The sequence below is a fragment of the Chironomus tepperi genome, unplaced genomic scaffold (assembly GCF_022539635.2).
Source record: "Chironomus tepperi strain 1889 unplaced genomic scaffold, CSIRO-AGI_Ctep_v1 contig_174, whole genome shotgun sequence".
Taxonomy (NCBI): Eukaryota; Metazoa; Arthropoda; class Insecta; order Diptera; family Chironomidae; genus Chironomus; species Chironomus tepperi.
Genome location: NW_027226296.1, coordinates 563,534 through 577,563, shown reverse-complemented (window position 1 = coordinate 577,563; position 14,030 = coordinate 563,534). Strand labels below are relative to the sequence as shown.

Sequence of the window (14,030 nt, the reverse complement as noted above, 5' to 3'; positions counted from 1 at the left end):
TTGTTGCTGCTGACTTTATGTTGTTTTTTTTGGCGAAGCCGCTCTCTCTCACGTTGCGTTGTGTTGTGTGTCGTGTCATCTTCGGCTTTTGTGTGATTGTGTGCGATTGTGCACTTTTCTGTTGTTTATACTCGAGTGTAATCAGCGATTTAAGAAGATACTTGGGAGAGAAATGTGTGAGAGAATGACGTTTGGAAGCTCTGGATTTTTATGGGAACGGTTCAAATGTTTTGGGTTGGGACATTTGAGGGGTTCTGCTGGAAATGATTTTTAAAGCTTTAATTTCAATATTTCTAGTTGTTGTTCAATTGAGGAACTCAAATTAAATTTTTAAGTACTTAAATTGCAAATTTTTAACAGTTTTTTGACATAAAATATCAAAAATAAATGACCTGTCACAAGAATAAGTTCCATTTCCACACAATCATTATTAAGTCACATTTTGATGTTTTATCAGCAATGTGCTAATTGTCTACCGTGTCTTGATATCTGAAAAACAAATATTCATTTACATCTTTCTTAATATTTAAATTTAAAAAAATGTTTATTTAACCTAAAAATGTTCAAGGATAACTTGAAGCAGTGGTTGACAACCTTTTATTTTTCACTGCAAACTTTGGTGATAAGCCTAGACCCAAACCGCGCATAGCATTCGGCTCGTAGAGTTTTTAAAAAAAAAAAAATCGCAACAAATTACTGTGCCGTCGTATACAGATTGTTCACCTCTGACTCAAGGGGTCGATCGCTTACTTGATTAAAACACTGCATAGAAATGACTCAAAATCCGATCACAGGCTAGCTTGACACTACCGTCATGCCCGATTCGATGAAATTCAGCATAGGCTGGAATCAAGTCAGTCTTGGGCTGGATTTTAGGCTATTTTGACGCTATGTGTCTTTATATCTAAAAAGCACAAATCAGTTAATCGATCGAAAATCCGATTCCAGGACGGCATGACTCTGACTTGATGGTGAATTTGGTTAAAAAATGCCGGCCTGTTTCCGAATTTTGAAACAATTAATCGACTTGTAATATTCAGAACAAATAAATGAAAATATCTGAAATTTTATGATAATTTAAACGGTTAAAGATAATTAGGAAGGCGGTGTGGGTGATATTGGATTATGCAATAAGTGAACGACTTATAAAGAACATCGTTACATTATGATATGCAGTGCACGTTGTGCAAAACGCAGTATAACTGATAATATTATTACGCAGCATTTTGCACTCACTTGAAGAATTCTCCATGAAGAACTAGCCTTACTTCTCTCAGTGCTACCTAATAAGTGAATATCAAGTGAATATCGGTACAAGACCGATATTTTGTAGTTTCTTGGAGTAGCAAAGTCATATAATGCATCCTACAGCCTACTTGAGACATGGATTCAAGAAAATCCAGTCAAATACCAGACTCAAGCTAAACTCACGCCGGTTTAGAGCCATAGTTTACATCTTTAATAAGTCATGTGCATCTAAAACCACTAACAACTAGTCATGCCATCAAATATCCATCAAAATACCACAAAATATTTCATAATTAATAAAAAAATCTTTATTATCAAAAATATCAATTAAAACATTTCCAACTCATTGTCCTTACAAATGAGTATTAAAATTTGTATTATTTTTTGGATTGTCATCATGTTCATCCATACGGAAAGCTTCATCAATGGCTTCATCAATCGTCAATTCATTAACCGGATTATTGACAAGTCCAGCATTTTTAGCCATACCAAAGAAAATTGAATCTTTATTTGACATCAATGCATCAACTGTGTCAAATTCAGCAATCATACCCGCATCTAATACGATTATTCTGTCTGAATCCATAATTGTATTAAGACGATGTGCAATGGTTAGGATGGTGCAGTCCTTGAATTGTGTACGAATTGTTTTCTGGTAATTTAATAGAAAAAAGGAAGTTAAATTGAATTTCCATGCAGCAGCAATGTCATTTCATACCTGAATAAGTTCATCTGTCTCAATATCAATAGCAGCCGTTGCCTCATCCAATATAAGAACTTTTGTCTTACGTAACAATGCACGAGCAAGACATAATAGTTGTCTTTGACCAACTGACAAGTTCTCACCACCTTCGGCAATCTTATACTCTAAACCATCATTTAATCCTTTAACAAATGATTTTAAATGTGAATGCTCTAATGCAGTCCATATTGCATCATCCGAATACGAATTAAATGGATCAATATTCATTCTTAATGATCCACTGAACAATACCGGATCTTGTGGTATGATTGTTAGCCTTGAGCGTAACGAGTGCAATCCAATTGTGGATATATCAATACCATCAATAATAATTTTACCGCCAGCTGCTTCAATGATTCTGAACAATGATAATGTAAGACTACTCTTACCAGCACCCGTACGACCAACAATACCAATTTTCTCTTGTGTCTTTACCATAAATGATATTCCTTTTAGAACAAGTTCAAGTCCTTCTCGATAACGCACTTGGAAATCTTTGAATTCAACAATTCCCTTTTGTGGCCATGCTGTATCCTTTTATATTTTGTGGATGAATAAAGAAATTATTGATTCTATTCTCAATTTAAATTTCAACAATCAACTTACAACTTCGATAGTCTTCCATGGAGCTTCTTGCTTCACATCCGAATACTCATCAACTCTCTCAATGGCAACGATATTTGTTTCAAGTTCCGTTGTCATGCGACATAACATGTTCAATGTTGATGAAACTTGTAGGGCATAACTGATTGAAAGACCGACCGTACTCGGACCGATGTCGAAAATGATTGCAAAGAATGCAGCAAAGAAGACAATGACTGCACCGAGAATTTCAAGTCGTACGGCAAGCCAACGGTTGGCAATGATACTTGGATATGACATCATTTGGTTGTAATCGACACGTCTTTCTGATTCTTGAATGAATCTAAATTGGAGGTGATTAACATCATTATTTTGGACAATTCAGGCATCTTAACCTCATTTTACTCACCTCTGCTCTTCACCCCATGCCCGAATCACCGACTGTCCAGTAATTGTCTCACTAAAATGCACATAAATTGGTGAACGAGTAACTGACTCAATACGCTTTAATTGACGTGATGTAGCTACATAGAATCTCTGTACAAAATAGTAAATGACCAACATTGGAACTGCAACACCCAAAAATGCGACGGTAGAATATGAAATGACTACAAATACAGACAGAACTGCAAAGAACATGACCATCCAAAAACTGAAAAAAAAAATATTTAATTAATTTATGTAACTTAAGGATGACCTCCGATGAACTTCCTTACCGGAAAATCTGAAAATAAAAATAATTATCCATTAATTAAAGTCTTCATAACTTTATAGTCATAAGCTCATCCTCACCATAGGTAAAATAACATCAATGGTATCCATATCCTTGCTAAAACGATTAAGGATACGTCCTAATGGTGTTGTATCGTAGAAAGACATTGGTAATCGTAGCACGTTACCCAATAGTTTATTATGAAGATCTCGTGCTGCTCGCAAGCATCCAATAGCAAATACCATAGATGTGATGAGGAGTGCAACAGCTATGTAATTAGATATATTAAATGAGATTTATGATTTCTTATGAAAATTATGGAATTTCCTTACTTTGTGAGACACCGAGGATGGCATAAACAATCATGTAGAAGTTACGCCACCACATATTTACTGGTGGGTACAGAACACGCGTGTCTGTTGTCCAAGATTCAAGCCAAACTGGAAATAAGAAGAGTAATTGAATTAAAATTGGTTAGCATTAGAGGTAGGGTGAGGGAGACGGGAGAGAGGGAGACGGGAGAGAGGGAGACGGGAGAGAGGGAGACGGGAGAGAGGGAGACGGGAGAGAGGGAGACGGGAGAGAGGGAGACGGGAGAGAGGGAGACGGGAGAGAGGGAGACGGGAGAGAGGGAGACGGGAGAGAGGAGCGGGAGGAGAGAGAGCGGCGACGGGAGAGAGAGCGGCGACAGGAGAGAGACGAGCGACGGGAGAGAGGGAGACGGGAGAGAGGGAGACGGGAGAAAGAGGGACGGGAGAGAGAGACAAAAAAGTGATGGTTTGATCAACCCTGATTAGAGGATGTCATGTACTTACTGCTTGAATAGATCGACGTTCCAGAGTTAATGACGTTACTAGCAATGGCAGCGACAGTCAATGCCAGACCAATACTTTGGAAGTATCGGATATAGACACCAAATCCAACAGCACCACTTCCTGCATCTTCAATTTCTGTCAATTTTGTGGCTGGTTTTGCAACAGGTACGTCCTTCTCGCTCTTTTCTGATTGACGTCTCTGACTTATTCTACGCTTTCTAATTGATCCATTCAATGAGCTGGAAATTAAGAAAATTTTAGCAACAATAATCTAATTAATGAGGCTTTAGACTTACGTCTTTTCCGCACTAGTTGACAACGACGAATGTTGACGATTAAGAACAAGTTTTAAGTCCTCATCCTGAATTGCCTTTTGCAATTCTTTTAATTCTAAAGACACAAAGAAGAAATTGTCAATAAAATAAGCTGAAAATTGGATTAAAGTATAAATTTACCTTCATCATCCTCAATGTCTTGAATGTGTTGGGTAAGGAATTCTGAAAATGCGCCCTTCTGTGACAGAAGCTCTCTAAAAAAAAAGCGATGGAAAAAGGAGCATTAATGTGAAAATTTATTGAATTACTATGATAATAACGATGACGTTGACTATAATCGGTGTAATGGTAGGAATGGCATGGATATGGAAATATATGGGAAATGACATTTTTTGAGAGAGGAAAATGGGCAGTTTTTATCGTTGCTGGATTTGGTTTTTTGAAGAATTGAAGGATTTTAAGACTCAATTATGAGTTTTAAGAGATTTGAGGGTAAATTAGAAGTTAAGGTTGAAGGACAGTTTCCAAAATTAAGGATAAAATAGAAACAGTCACTCCTAGCCTCAAGGAAAGCTCATGACGACCTGTGTGCCAAAAACCCGACCCTAAATTGACTTGACTCTGTCCTGAGATCGAATTTGATCGAATCTGGACTAAATTTACAGTCAAATTGGATTAGAGTCGAGTTACCACCAATTTCTACGTCATGTGCCATCCTGGATGCTTATTACACCTAACACACAGACACAGACCAACCATCACATCCTCATCCAACCAAATAAACTGCTCCAAAAACATCAGAATCGACAAAAATAGACACAAATTCTCTCAACAATGTCACTACCAATTTGTTCCATATGTTACCACAAACTATCGTTATTTGCATACATGATATGATTGATAAAATATTTACTCACTTGTATGAGCCGCTCTCTGTGATTTCACCATTAACAAGAACATAAATTTCATCGACTTTTGGTAAATATATAACGGCATGTGTAACAAGCAATCGTGTTTTACCAGCTAGAAGACCATTTTCACCAATTAAATTATCAAAAATATGTTTACCAACATGCGAGTCGACTGCTGACAACGGATCGTCTAAGAGATAAATGTCTGCTTGACTATAAACTGCACGAGCAAGTGAAACACGTTGTTTTTGACCACCCGATAAATTAATTCCCTTTTCACCAATTTCAGTTTGATCGCCACCGGGTAACATTGCTAGATCAGCACGCAATGCACATGCTTCAATTACTTGATTATAAAAATCTTTTTTATATGGACGTCCAAATGTTATGTTATCCTGTAAAGTTGCATTCTGTATCCATGCTTGTTGTGATACGTATGCAATACGACCATCTACATTCACATCTCCGTTCAATTTTTCCATTTCACCGAGTAATGCACAAACTAGTGATGTTTTACCACATCCGACCGAACCGACAATTGCCGTTAAATTTCCTCGCTTTACCTTCAAATTGATATTTTTCAATGTAACACTTTCGCCACCCCATGTAAATGTACCATTAGTAATGCTCAATGCATTTTCACTTTTCTCTTTGGTTACGTTGCTTGAGTCAAGCTCTTCCGAGTTGAGGAATTTATCGATACGTTTTACACTGACCCATGCTTGTGCCATATTTGCAATCATCATGGGGACTGGAAGAGATGTGAGATTATTAGATTAGAGAGTTTGGAGATTATTAAGGTATTGGAAGTTGGATATTTGTGACTGCATTTTGGAACTTGAAGTTGGATCGGATTTTGTATGGAAAAGTCAATTCAAGTCGACTTGACTCCATATAGAATTTGAGTGAACTTTAAGCTGTGCTGCATTCAGAATAGGAAGCCATGGATCACAATTGATTCATAGACCACAATTGATCCATGGACCACAATTGATCCATGGACCACAATTGATCCATGGACCACAATTGATCCATGGACCACAATTGATCCATGGACCACAATTGATCCATGGATCACAAGGAATGCAATCAGAATGACATAATTTCATTATTATTTGACAATTCTAAAATAAAACAGCCTTCTGCAGCTAATTTTATGTCATTAAAATTTCAAACTTTAAAATGCCGTTACATATTTTGAAGTCAAAAATGTTTCTAAAAGCCATAGCCGGAGCTCAAAATTGACTTGAGTTTTGCATGGAATCAAGTCGACTCTAGCTTGACTTCAAGCACTGACCATAAAATAACATAATCTAATCCAATCCTAATCCCTATTCCAATACCCTTCTATATGATAATTGATACAATAGATTTAATTCAGCATAAATATCCACAAATGTTATTCGACACAATAAACAAAGTATTACTTACACATAGCCATTGGGAATCTCAAGATATTAAATAATGCAGCCGATACAAAAGCTTTGTTGGCCGTAAGAGTTCCACCAAGTAAAACGAAGGTGATGTACGACGCAAGTTGTACAAGGAACGGTGCCAATGTCCATACGAAATATGTTCCAGCATTAAGAATTGCACCTTTTCTCATGACGACAAGTTCACGTTCACGAATTTCCTTAATAAGATTCTCAAAACTTGGCTCCCATGCATACAACTTCAATACCTTCATACCATTGAGAATCTCATTCATTGATTTTACACGTTCATCCTTAATTTTCATCTGTTCGACTTGTAAGTTACGCAATTTTGCAGCAATAATTCCACTCAATGGTGTAATCAGAATCATAATAAGAATACCGGATATGACGCCATATTCTAGCTGTTGCCAAATTAAATAAATTGCAATTCCAATTATCATCGGTCCAGACCACAACACATGTACGTATGAGATCAATTCAAAGAATCTCTGTGCATCTACAGACATTAAATTAACAATTTCACCAACAGTTGTGTCTTTTTTGGCTGCACTAGATATTCTTAGTGACTTTCGATAAATGGCACTAATTAAGGCTGTACGAATACGAAAACCGACAATAAATGTCGCTTTAAAATAGACGCTGTTAAAAATGGCAAGTAGGAATGCAACAAGGAACAATGATGCAACCATTAACCATCCTTGCCATGCAACTGGCATTCCCATTGCCACATATGTGATTAATTCATTTAACAACATTGGACTTGCTAATGTTAGACCATTAATGATGAGCTGGATGAATCCAGCAAACCAGAATGGACCACCAAATGTATACATCATGGCTGGTAAAATTGAACCGTTTGTCTGCTTTGATGGCTCAACATTAGGAATGTTTGATTTATTGCCAGACTTCTTTTGTTGTTTTCTGTAAGAATTGAGAATATATTTGGATAAAGATAAGGTATTACAAAGCTCAAGGGATGCTTTATGAAGGTTGAGTTTACTATTTCATAAATTGTACATATTTAAAGGCTTTGAGGGATTCATGTTATGTTAACAATGCAGATATATTATTGATGTAAGGAATAGTCAAGTCTATCATATAATCCTGTTATTGCGATGGTATATGCAGAGTTGGAGGAAATTTATTGGGTGTGGTAATTGAGTTTTATTTTTGAGAGTTGACTCGAACAAGACTTAGAAAATTTGAAGTCGAGACAAGCAACTAAACAGTGTCTATTTTGAGGTGTAAACTTGACTTGGAATTCAAAAATTTGACCATTCTATTCCCAAATCTCCAAACTTGCATGCCCGAACACAACATGTATGCTAGAGCACCACTATGTTGCCATATTAATGACAATATACATAGTTGCCCTTACGGAACCTTGAATTAAGTTGAGTTTCCCCCATTGTGCCGTTCGGGATTGTCAGCTAAACAGAGGCGTAGCCAGGAGAAGTGTTGATCCCCTGAATACAACCCTACAGCTAAAAATCGAACCAAATCCTCTCAATCGATACCCAAATTCACCTCATAGTTCATCAATATCATAATAAACTTCAATCTCTGCTTTAAATGCTCAACCTTCATAAATCTACCATAAACCCCAAAACATCATCACATTCACTTACCTTCGACCTTTCTCAACACTTGCTTCAAAATGCTTATCAAATACCGGCACAATCTCCTTACTTGTATCCATTGGATTTATATCATAAATGTCCTTTTCGGTTAGTGGACGACGCCATCCAATTAAGCATATACTATCAAACCATTGGAAGAAGAGTTGTCGCAAAAAACTCGAACTTAATTCCGGACTTGGATTATCAAACTTGTGGTAGGTCGTGCTACGTGGTGCCTTATCAGCAAAACAATTAAGAAACAGCATAACTGTGATAAGTGTGAAGTAGATTATGAAATTGACATATTGAAATTGTTCCCATTCGTTTGCAGTGTTTGAATCGTAATTGATTTCCAAGAGTAGTTGTGGTATGGCTGAAATCATGAGAATAATCCAGAAGTTGAACAATAGACCGGATGTTCTATGTCCTTTAGCTTTGTGGTAGAATTGAAGGAGTAAGACGAGGAACTGTGGATGATTTTGAGGTTAGAATTATAGACATCAATGCTTATCAATTTTACTTACGAATGCTGCAATCTTCATCGACACGGACACGATTTGGACAGTATAGATCGTCACTGCCGTTGTGCCAAGCATAACAACCAGATCCGTAATTGATAATGCAATAAGGAGTATGACAAATAACATTTTCGAGAGATTAAGGAAGCTCCATGGTATGTCACTGTATCGACTTTTACTACGGAAGTAGACATCGAAAAGTGAGAAAAATGCTAGGAAGATGCACGGACCCCAAATAAATCCAATGTTCATAAAGCAGTCTGTAAATCGGGGACCAGATGGAAGCCATAGCTGATCATTGTCCTGAAAGTAAAAAAAAAGACATTCTACATTTTATCAACAATTTACTGAAGAATGCGATACGTTATCTCAACGAGCATAGACTTAATCTAATGTGCTATAATAAAAATAATCAATTAAGAGCTGAATGAGTTTGATTAAAGTTTCAGTTGTGCTTGAGTTTTATTTTTATTACAATTCGACACGAATATATGTTGTGGCTTTAATTTAATTTTAGTAATGGATTTAATGATGAATGCAAGTTATGTAACTTTAATATCTCATTTTGTTCATACTTTTCATCCACGAAGCTTCTAAAGCTCATTAATAAACATAAAATGGAAGCCATCCCAACAAAAGTGAACAATTTGGCATGATGTCTAGTTAATAGCTTAACCTACGATCAACAAAGGACAAACTTTGTGGTAATTTTAAGAGAAAACATCACAGGTCGACCGTTGGTCTAGTAATTAACTAGATATTATGTCAAGGGTTCCACTTGGACAAGTAGTTTCCATTTGGACACATCAACCATTTGATTTTTTAATCAAAGCTCGAAGCCGACTTGGATTTTGAACAGCAAATACAACTCAAGTCTACTTAACTATTTCAATTTCTGGTGCTTATAAATCGGCTGGATGTATTCTTAAAAAGTCTGCTTTGGAGATTTCTTCAATGATGCCGCTTGGGTTTTCAATTCAAAAATCATAAAAATCACAATTTTAAGCACAGTGCCTAACCCTGGATCCGACTGTTTCAATAAACAGCTTCACAAACACTCAATTCTAATTATTTTTATTATTTTATTCTATATTCTGCATATTTTTTTTGCAATTGAAAAATGTTTTTAATTGAAATAATTCACAAAGTTTTACAGTCCATATTCAAGCATTTCCAAAAAATTACTCATTTTCAAACTTAAAACTTTTACATTTTAATTATAAAGTTGTTGTACTAATTTTTAATAATGTTAAATTTTTGTAGATATTTTAAAGATTTTCTTATTTTGTAGCTGATTGACATTTTAGATTTTTCAAAGATTTTTATTAAGAATGTTTAATTTTAACATCAAGTTCAGCTATCTAGAAAGTGAAATTTGTCTTGTTTTCTAAAGATCCGAACAGCACAAATCGGCTTATTTATTAAAAAGCTGACACCAGGCTGTTGTGACCTCAGACCGGCGTAAAAACGGAACAAAGTCAATTTTGGCTTGAAATCTTCTTCTTCAAAAAATCATTTTTCCACGAAAACATCGCAAGAAGTCTAGAATAATTGAATATTTTCGACACATCGTGAGCAGTTGCGATAACAAAATCTTTTCAAGAGCATTTTGCAATGTTCTTAAATGCTATACCAAATCGAGACATTCAAAAAGATGTGAAGAAATTTTTCTTTCAATTTCAATTTTGTATGAAAAAAATTTGCAAATGAAATGAATTTTGACAGCTTTTTGCGCTGGCTTTTAGCCAAGAAATAAAGAAAAATTTGAATGCTTGAGTGAAATTGGAATGTTGGCTGAATCAGGAAATTTTATTTTTTAAAATTAAATTTTTTATAAAAATTGAAATTTTAAAATCTTAAAAATGTTCAAAAAAATTGAAAAAAATTAAAAAATTTAGAATTTTGAGAATTTAATTTTTTAAAAACTTTTTGTTAAACTTCAAAAGTTTCTAAAATTTTTAAAAATTTAATTTTCAAAATCGATGTTATTTTGATCCAAAATTGAAAAAAAAAACTAGAAAAATTGAATTTTACAACAAAATAAATTTAAAATTTTTGAATCCTTTCAAAAACTTTAAATAAATTCATCCCCAATTTTTAAATCATTCATAATTTCACTATCAATTTGCACCAAAACATTTCCCTCTCAACCTCGTCTGACATCACATCCAACAAAAAAACAAAATGATATTTTCATTCATATATGCACGCCCGTTATGGAAGTTTTTTATCGCAAAACGTAAACTGTTATTATCAGGGCATTGTCATACACTCAAAAATAAAAATATTGAAATAATAGAAGTACGTATAGTTCTATTTTTTGATGATAACAACAAATTAAGATTAATGCGAATGAACATAAACTTTATTTTTGGCTGATAATTTTTCATTGATGGAAAATTAGGTAATAAGGAATGTTTAGTGCATCAAGAGTGGGGGTGGCCGGTTATGTAGAGATGTTAGAGTAAGTAGGAGTCGCTGAACAGAAATACTGTAGATTTTTGACAGATTTCGTCAAAAAATCTCAAAACATCCCGGCTCATACTTCATAAACAGATTTGGTCTAAATGTGAGTCGGGACCGTCTTCATGGAGTTATTCCAGTGAGACCGACTTCGATGGATGCCAACCAAATCTCTTCATAACAATATTTTCTTCTGACTGCACACCTGTGCCTGCTTTGCCATATCAACGTGTGTTTAATGACCAAATTAGAATTGTTTGTGATTAATAATTGCTGATAAGAATCGAGATAGTTATTGACTGTCTTTTGTTCATTTTATTGCAATTTAATATGAACTTTTTGAATTAATTTACGAGCTGTTTTGAAAATTATGAACCGAAGTTTGCCAACAAATCAAAAATATAAGCACAACCCGCGATAGAATCAGAGTCAGATCCCAACTAAGAGAAGCCATGAATTTTAGTTGATCTATACGACCAGTAAATTAAGTAATTGACAAAATTTAAAGTATTACAACCAAAATTGTCATAGATTGTAACAACTCATTAATATTTCAGTCATTACAGTATCAATTGATGTCAATCGAATAATTAATGACAATTTACTCATGCTAAATATAAGTCCGATAACAATGGCAAGCGCCAGTCGTGCTTTTCATTGATTTCCTTGCTTTTCTTATTATCTTAAGATGTAATGATGATTGCCCGCACGAGAATTGTAGTTTTTGTTTTATATCCATCCATTATCTGTGGCTGATGTGCAAACAAATAAAATAAAGTAGCTGAATAATTCTAATTATTTTGTTTATCATTCGAATGAAAGTTGCATTTATGATTGGTGTTTTGGAAAGGATTTTGATGAGTAATGGATTGTTTTCTTTGGATTGTGCCCAAAAGAATTGTTATTGAGATAAAATGTGAATTTTTTCTGTGGGGTTGTTTGTGACTAGTTTGCATGACTAGTTGTGTTTATACAATTTGATTGGCTTATTTTTGACGTCAGCAAACTCCTTAAGACCACCAAAACCCTTCCAAAAAGTTACTCAATAATCGAGTAGTGAATATTGATAGAGTATCATGTTTTTATAGATCTGACAGGCACACGGCGTGAAAAAGTGTTCCTAGACTTGTGTGACTCTAGCTTCAAATTGGAATCGACAAAATCCAGCTACACGCTATAGTTGCACAATTTTCCGATTTTTCCACATTGAGTGCCATTCGATTCTATATCCATAATTGATAATTTATCAAATTTTCATTGCTTAAGCATCAAGCATCGAGTAAATTTTATAAAATTCGTGAAGTAACTGAAGTATTGAGTATTGACTAAGAGTAAATTATCAAGCGCGCTTGTCTCTTTCATGTTCCGAGTTGATAGTTTAGTGTTTAATTAACTAATTGCATATCTAATTGCATCTCTCCAATTTGACTCACAGGTTTATATCTACTCTTAAGTAGAGCTAGAAGTGGAATCGAATTTTGTATGGAAAGTCGACTGGAGTTGAGTCTTAGACTCAACCTATTATCAATTTTGAAAATCAAACTTATTATAAAGTCAGTCAAATGATTCTATCCACTAAGTTAAGCATTCTATCCACTAAGTTAAGCATTCCTCGTTATCCCATCGCGATATGATTTGTCCTTCGAACATCCAGATAAACAATCAATCAATTAAATCCCAATAAACATTAAACTTCCTTAAAAACTACTCGAAAAACATTCAACTTACCCATAGCCCGTCCGGACAAAAATCTTGACTCATAATTGCAGTTTCAAATGCTATCTACTATATGCTGTTATCACAAATTGATTAAACTTAATTGATTGCCTTATGTAATCAGCTTCTTCACTTCACTTTGCATTTATATTTATAAAAATAACTTTAATAAAAAGTACAAATGAGCATTACTTAGTTCTATGCTTTTAATTACTTTGTCAAGGCAACAAGAACTTTATAGACATTTAAAAAATTGTCAATCACTTTAATGCTCGTCTTTAGGGGATAATTAATCGATGTTATTTTTTTGCCTTATTTTTTTTTATCGCTGATAACAGACACAAAGCACTTCTGGATATTTTTTTTCTAATTCCCTTATCGTTCCTTTGTCTTGACTCTTTTTTTTTTGGCACTTTTTCTTGACACTCGCGAGCACTTACCAGCAATGACTGAGGAGAATAAGGTAAATGTTTTTAATTTTATAGATGTCTAATTGGCATAAAAACATTTTTTTTTGGATGTATTGAAGCTTTTATCGCTTTATCAGTTGATGATAAGCAGATATTGTGAGTAAAACAAGGAGAAATTAACGAAAAATTCTCTCAATGTTGTTCATTATCGTGGAATTGATAATACACGGGTTTATTAGTGGTTGAAAAACCGTGTTTCATCCACTCATGGATATGCCATTTATGGAAGTTTAATTATCATTATTATTGCGTGTAATGGGGTGTGCAACTAAATGATCTGTGGTATGAATGATAATCGTGGATTATTAGATAATCTATAACCTTAAATTCTGCATAAATAAAGCTAATTTAAGTGCCAATACTAGAACCATAAGGAGGAAAAGGGGATCAACCCTTATCAGACAATGACAATCTATTGATTGTTGGGAATTTTTTGAAACTTGCAAATTTTCAAAGTCATGATTGAATCATGCAATTAAATGATAAGCATTTTCTTTATCGGCGTGAGGCCTGTTTCACATTT

General features: G+C 34.6%; 1 protein-coding gene across 1 annotated transcript; it reads right to left on the bottom strand.

Annotated features, from left to right (window-relative positions):
• Positions 1–1,533: 1,533 nt before the first annotated feature.
• On the bottom strand, positions 1,534–13,480 carry LOC139089043 (multidrug resistance-associated protein 1-like). The gene is made up of 15 exons (XM_070638467.1): positions 13,050–13,480; positions 8,865–9,161; positions 8,350–8,807; positions 6,717–7,642; positions 5,292–6,036; positions 4,555–4,628; positions 4,396–4,489; positions 4,100–4,338; positions 3,617–3,724; positions 3,365–3,552; positions 3,289–3,296; positions 2,982–3,224; positions 2,597–2,915; positions 1,967–2,524; positions 1,534–1,900 (listed from the first exon to the last, which is right to left on the bottom strand). The coding sequence occupies exons 1-15, from the start codon at positions 13,080–13,082 to the stop codon at positions 1,601–1,603; spliced, it is 4,590 nt and encodes a 1,529-aa protein (XP_070494568.1). The 5' UTR covers positions 13,083–13,480; the 3' UTR covers positions 1,534–1,600.
• Positions 13,481–14,030: the final 550 nt, after the last annotated feature.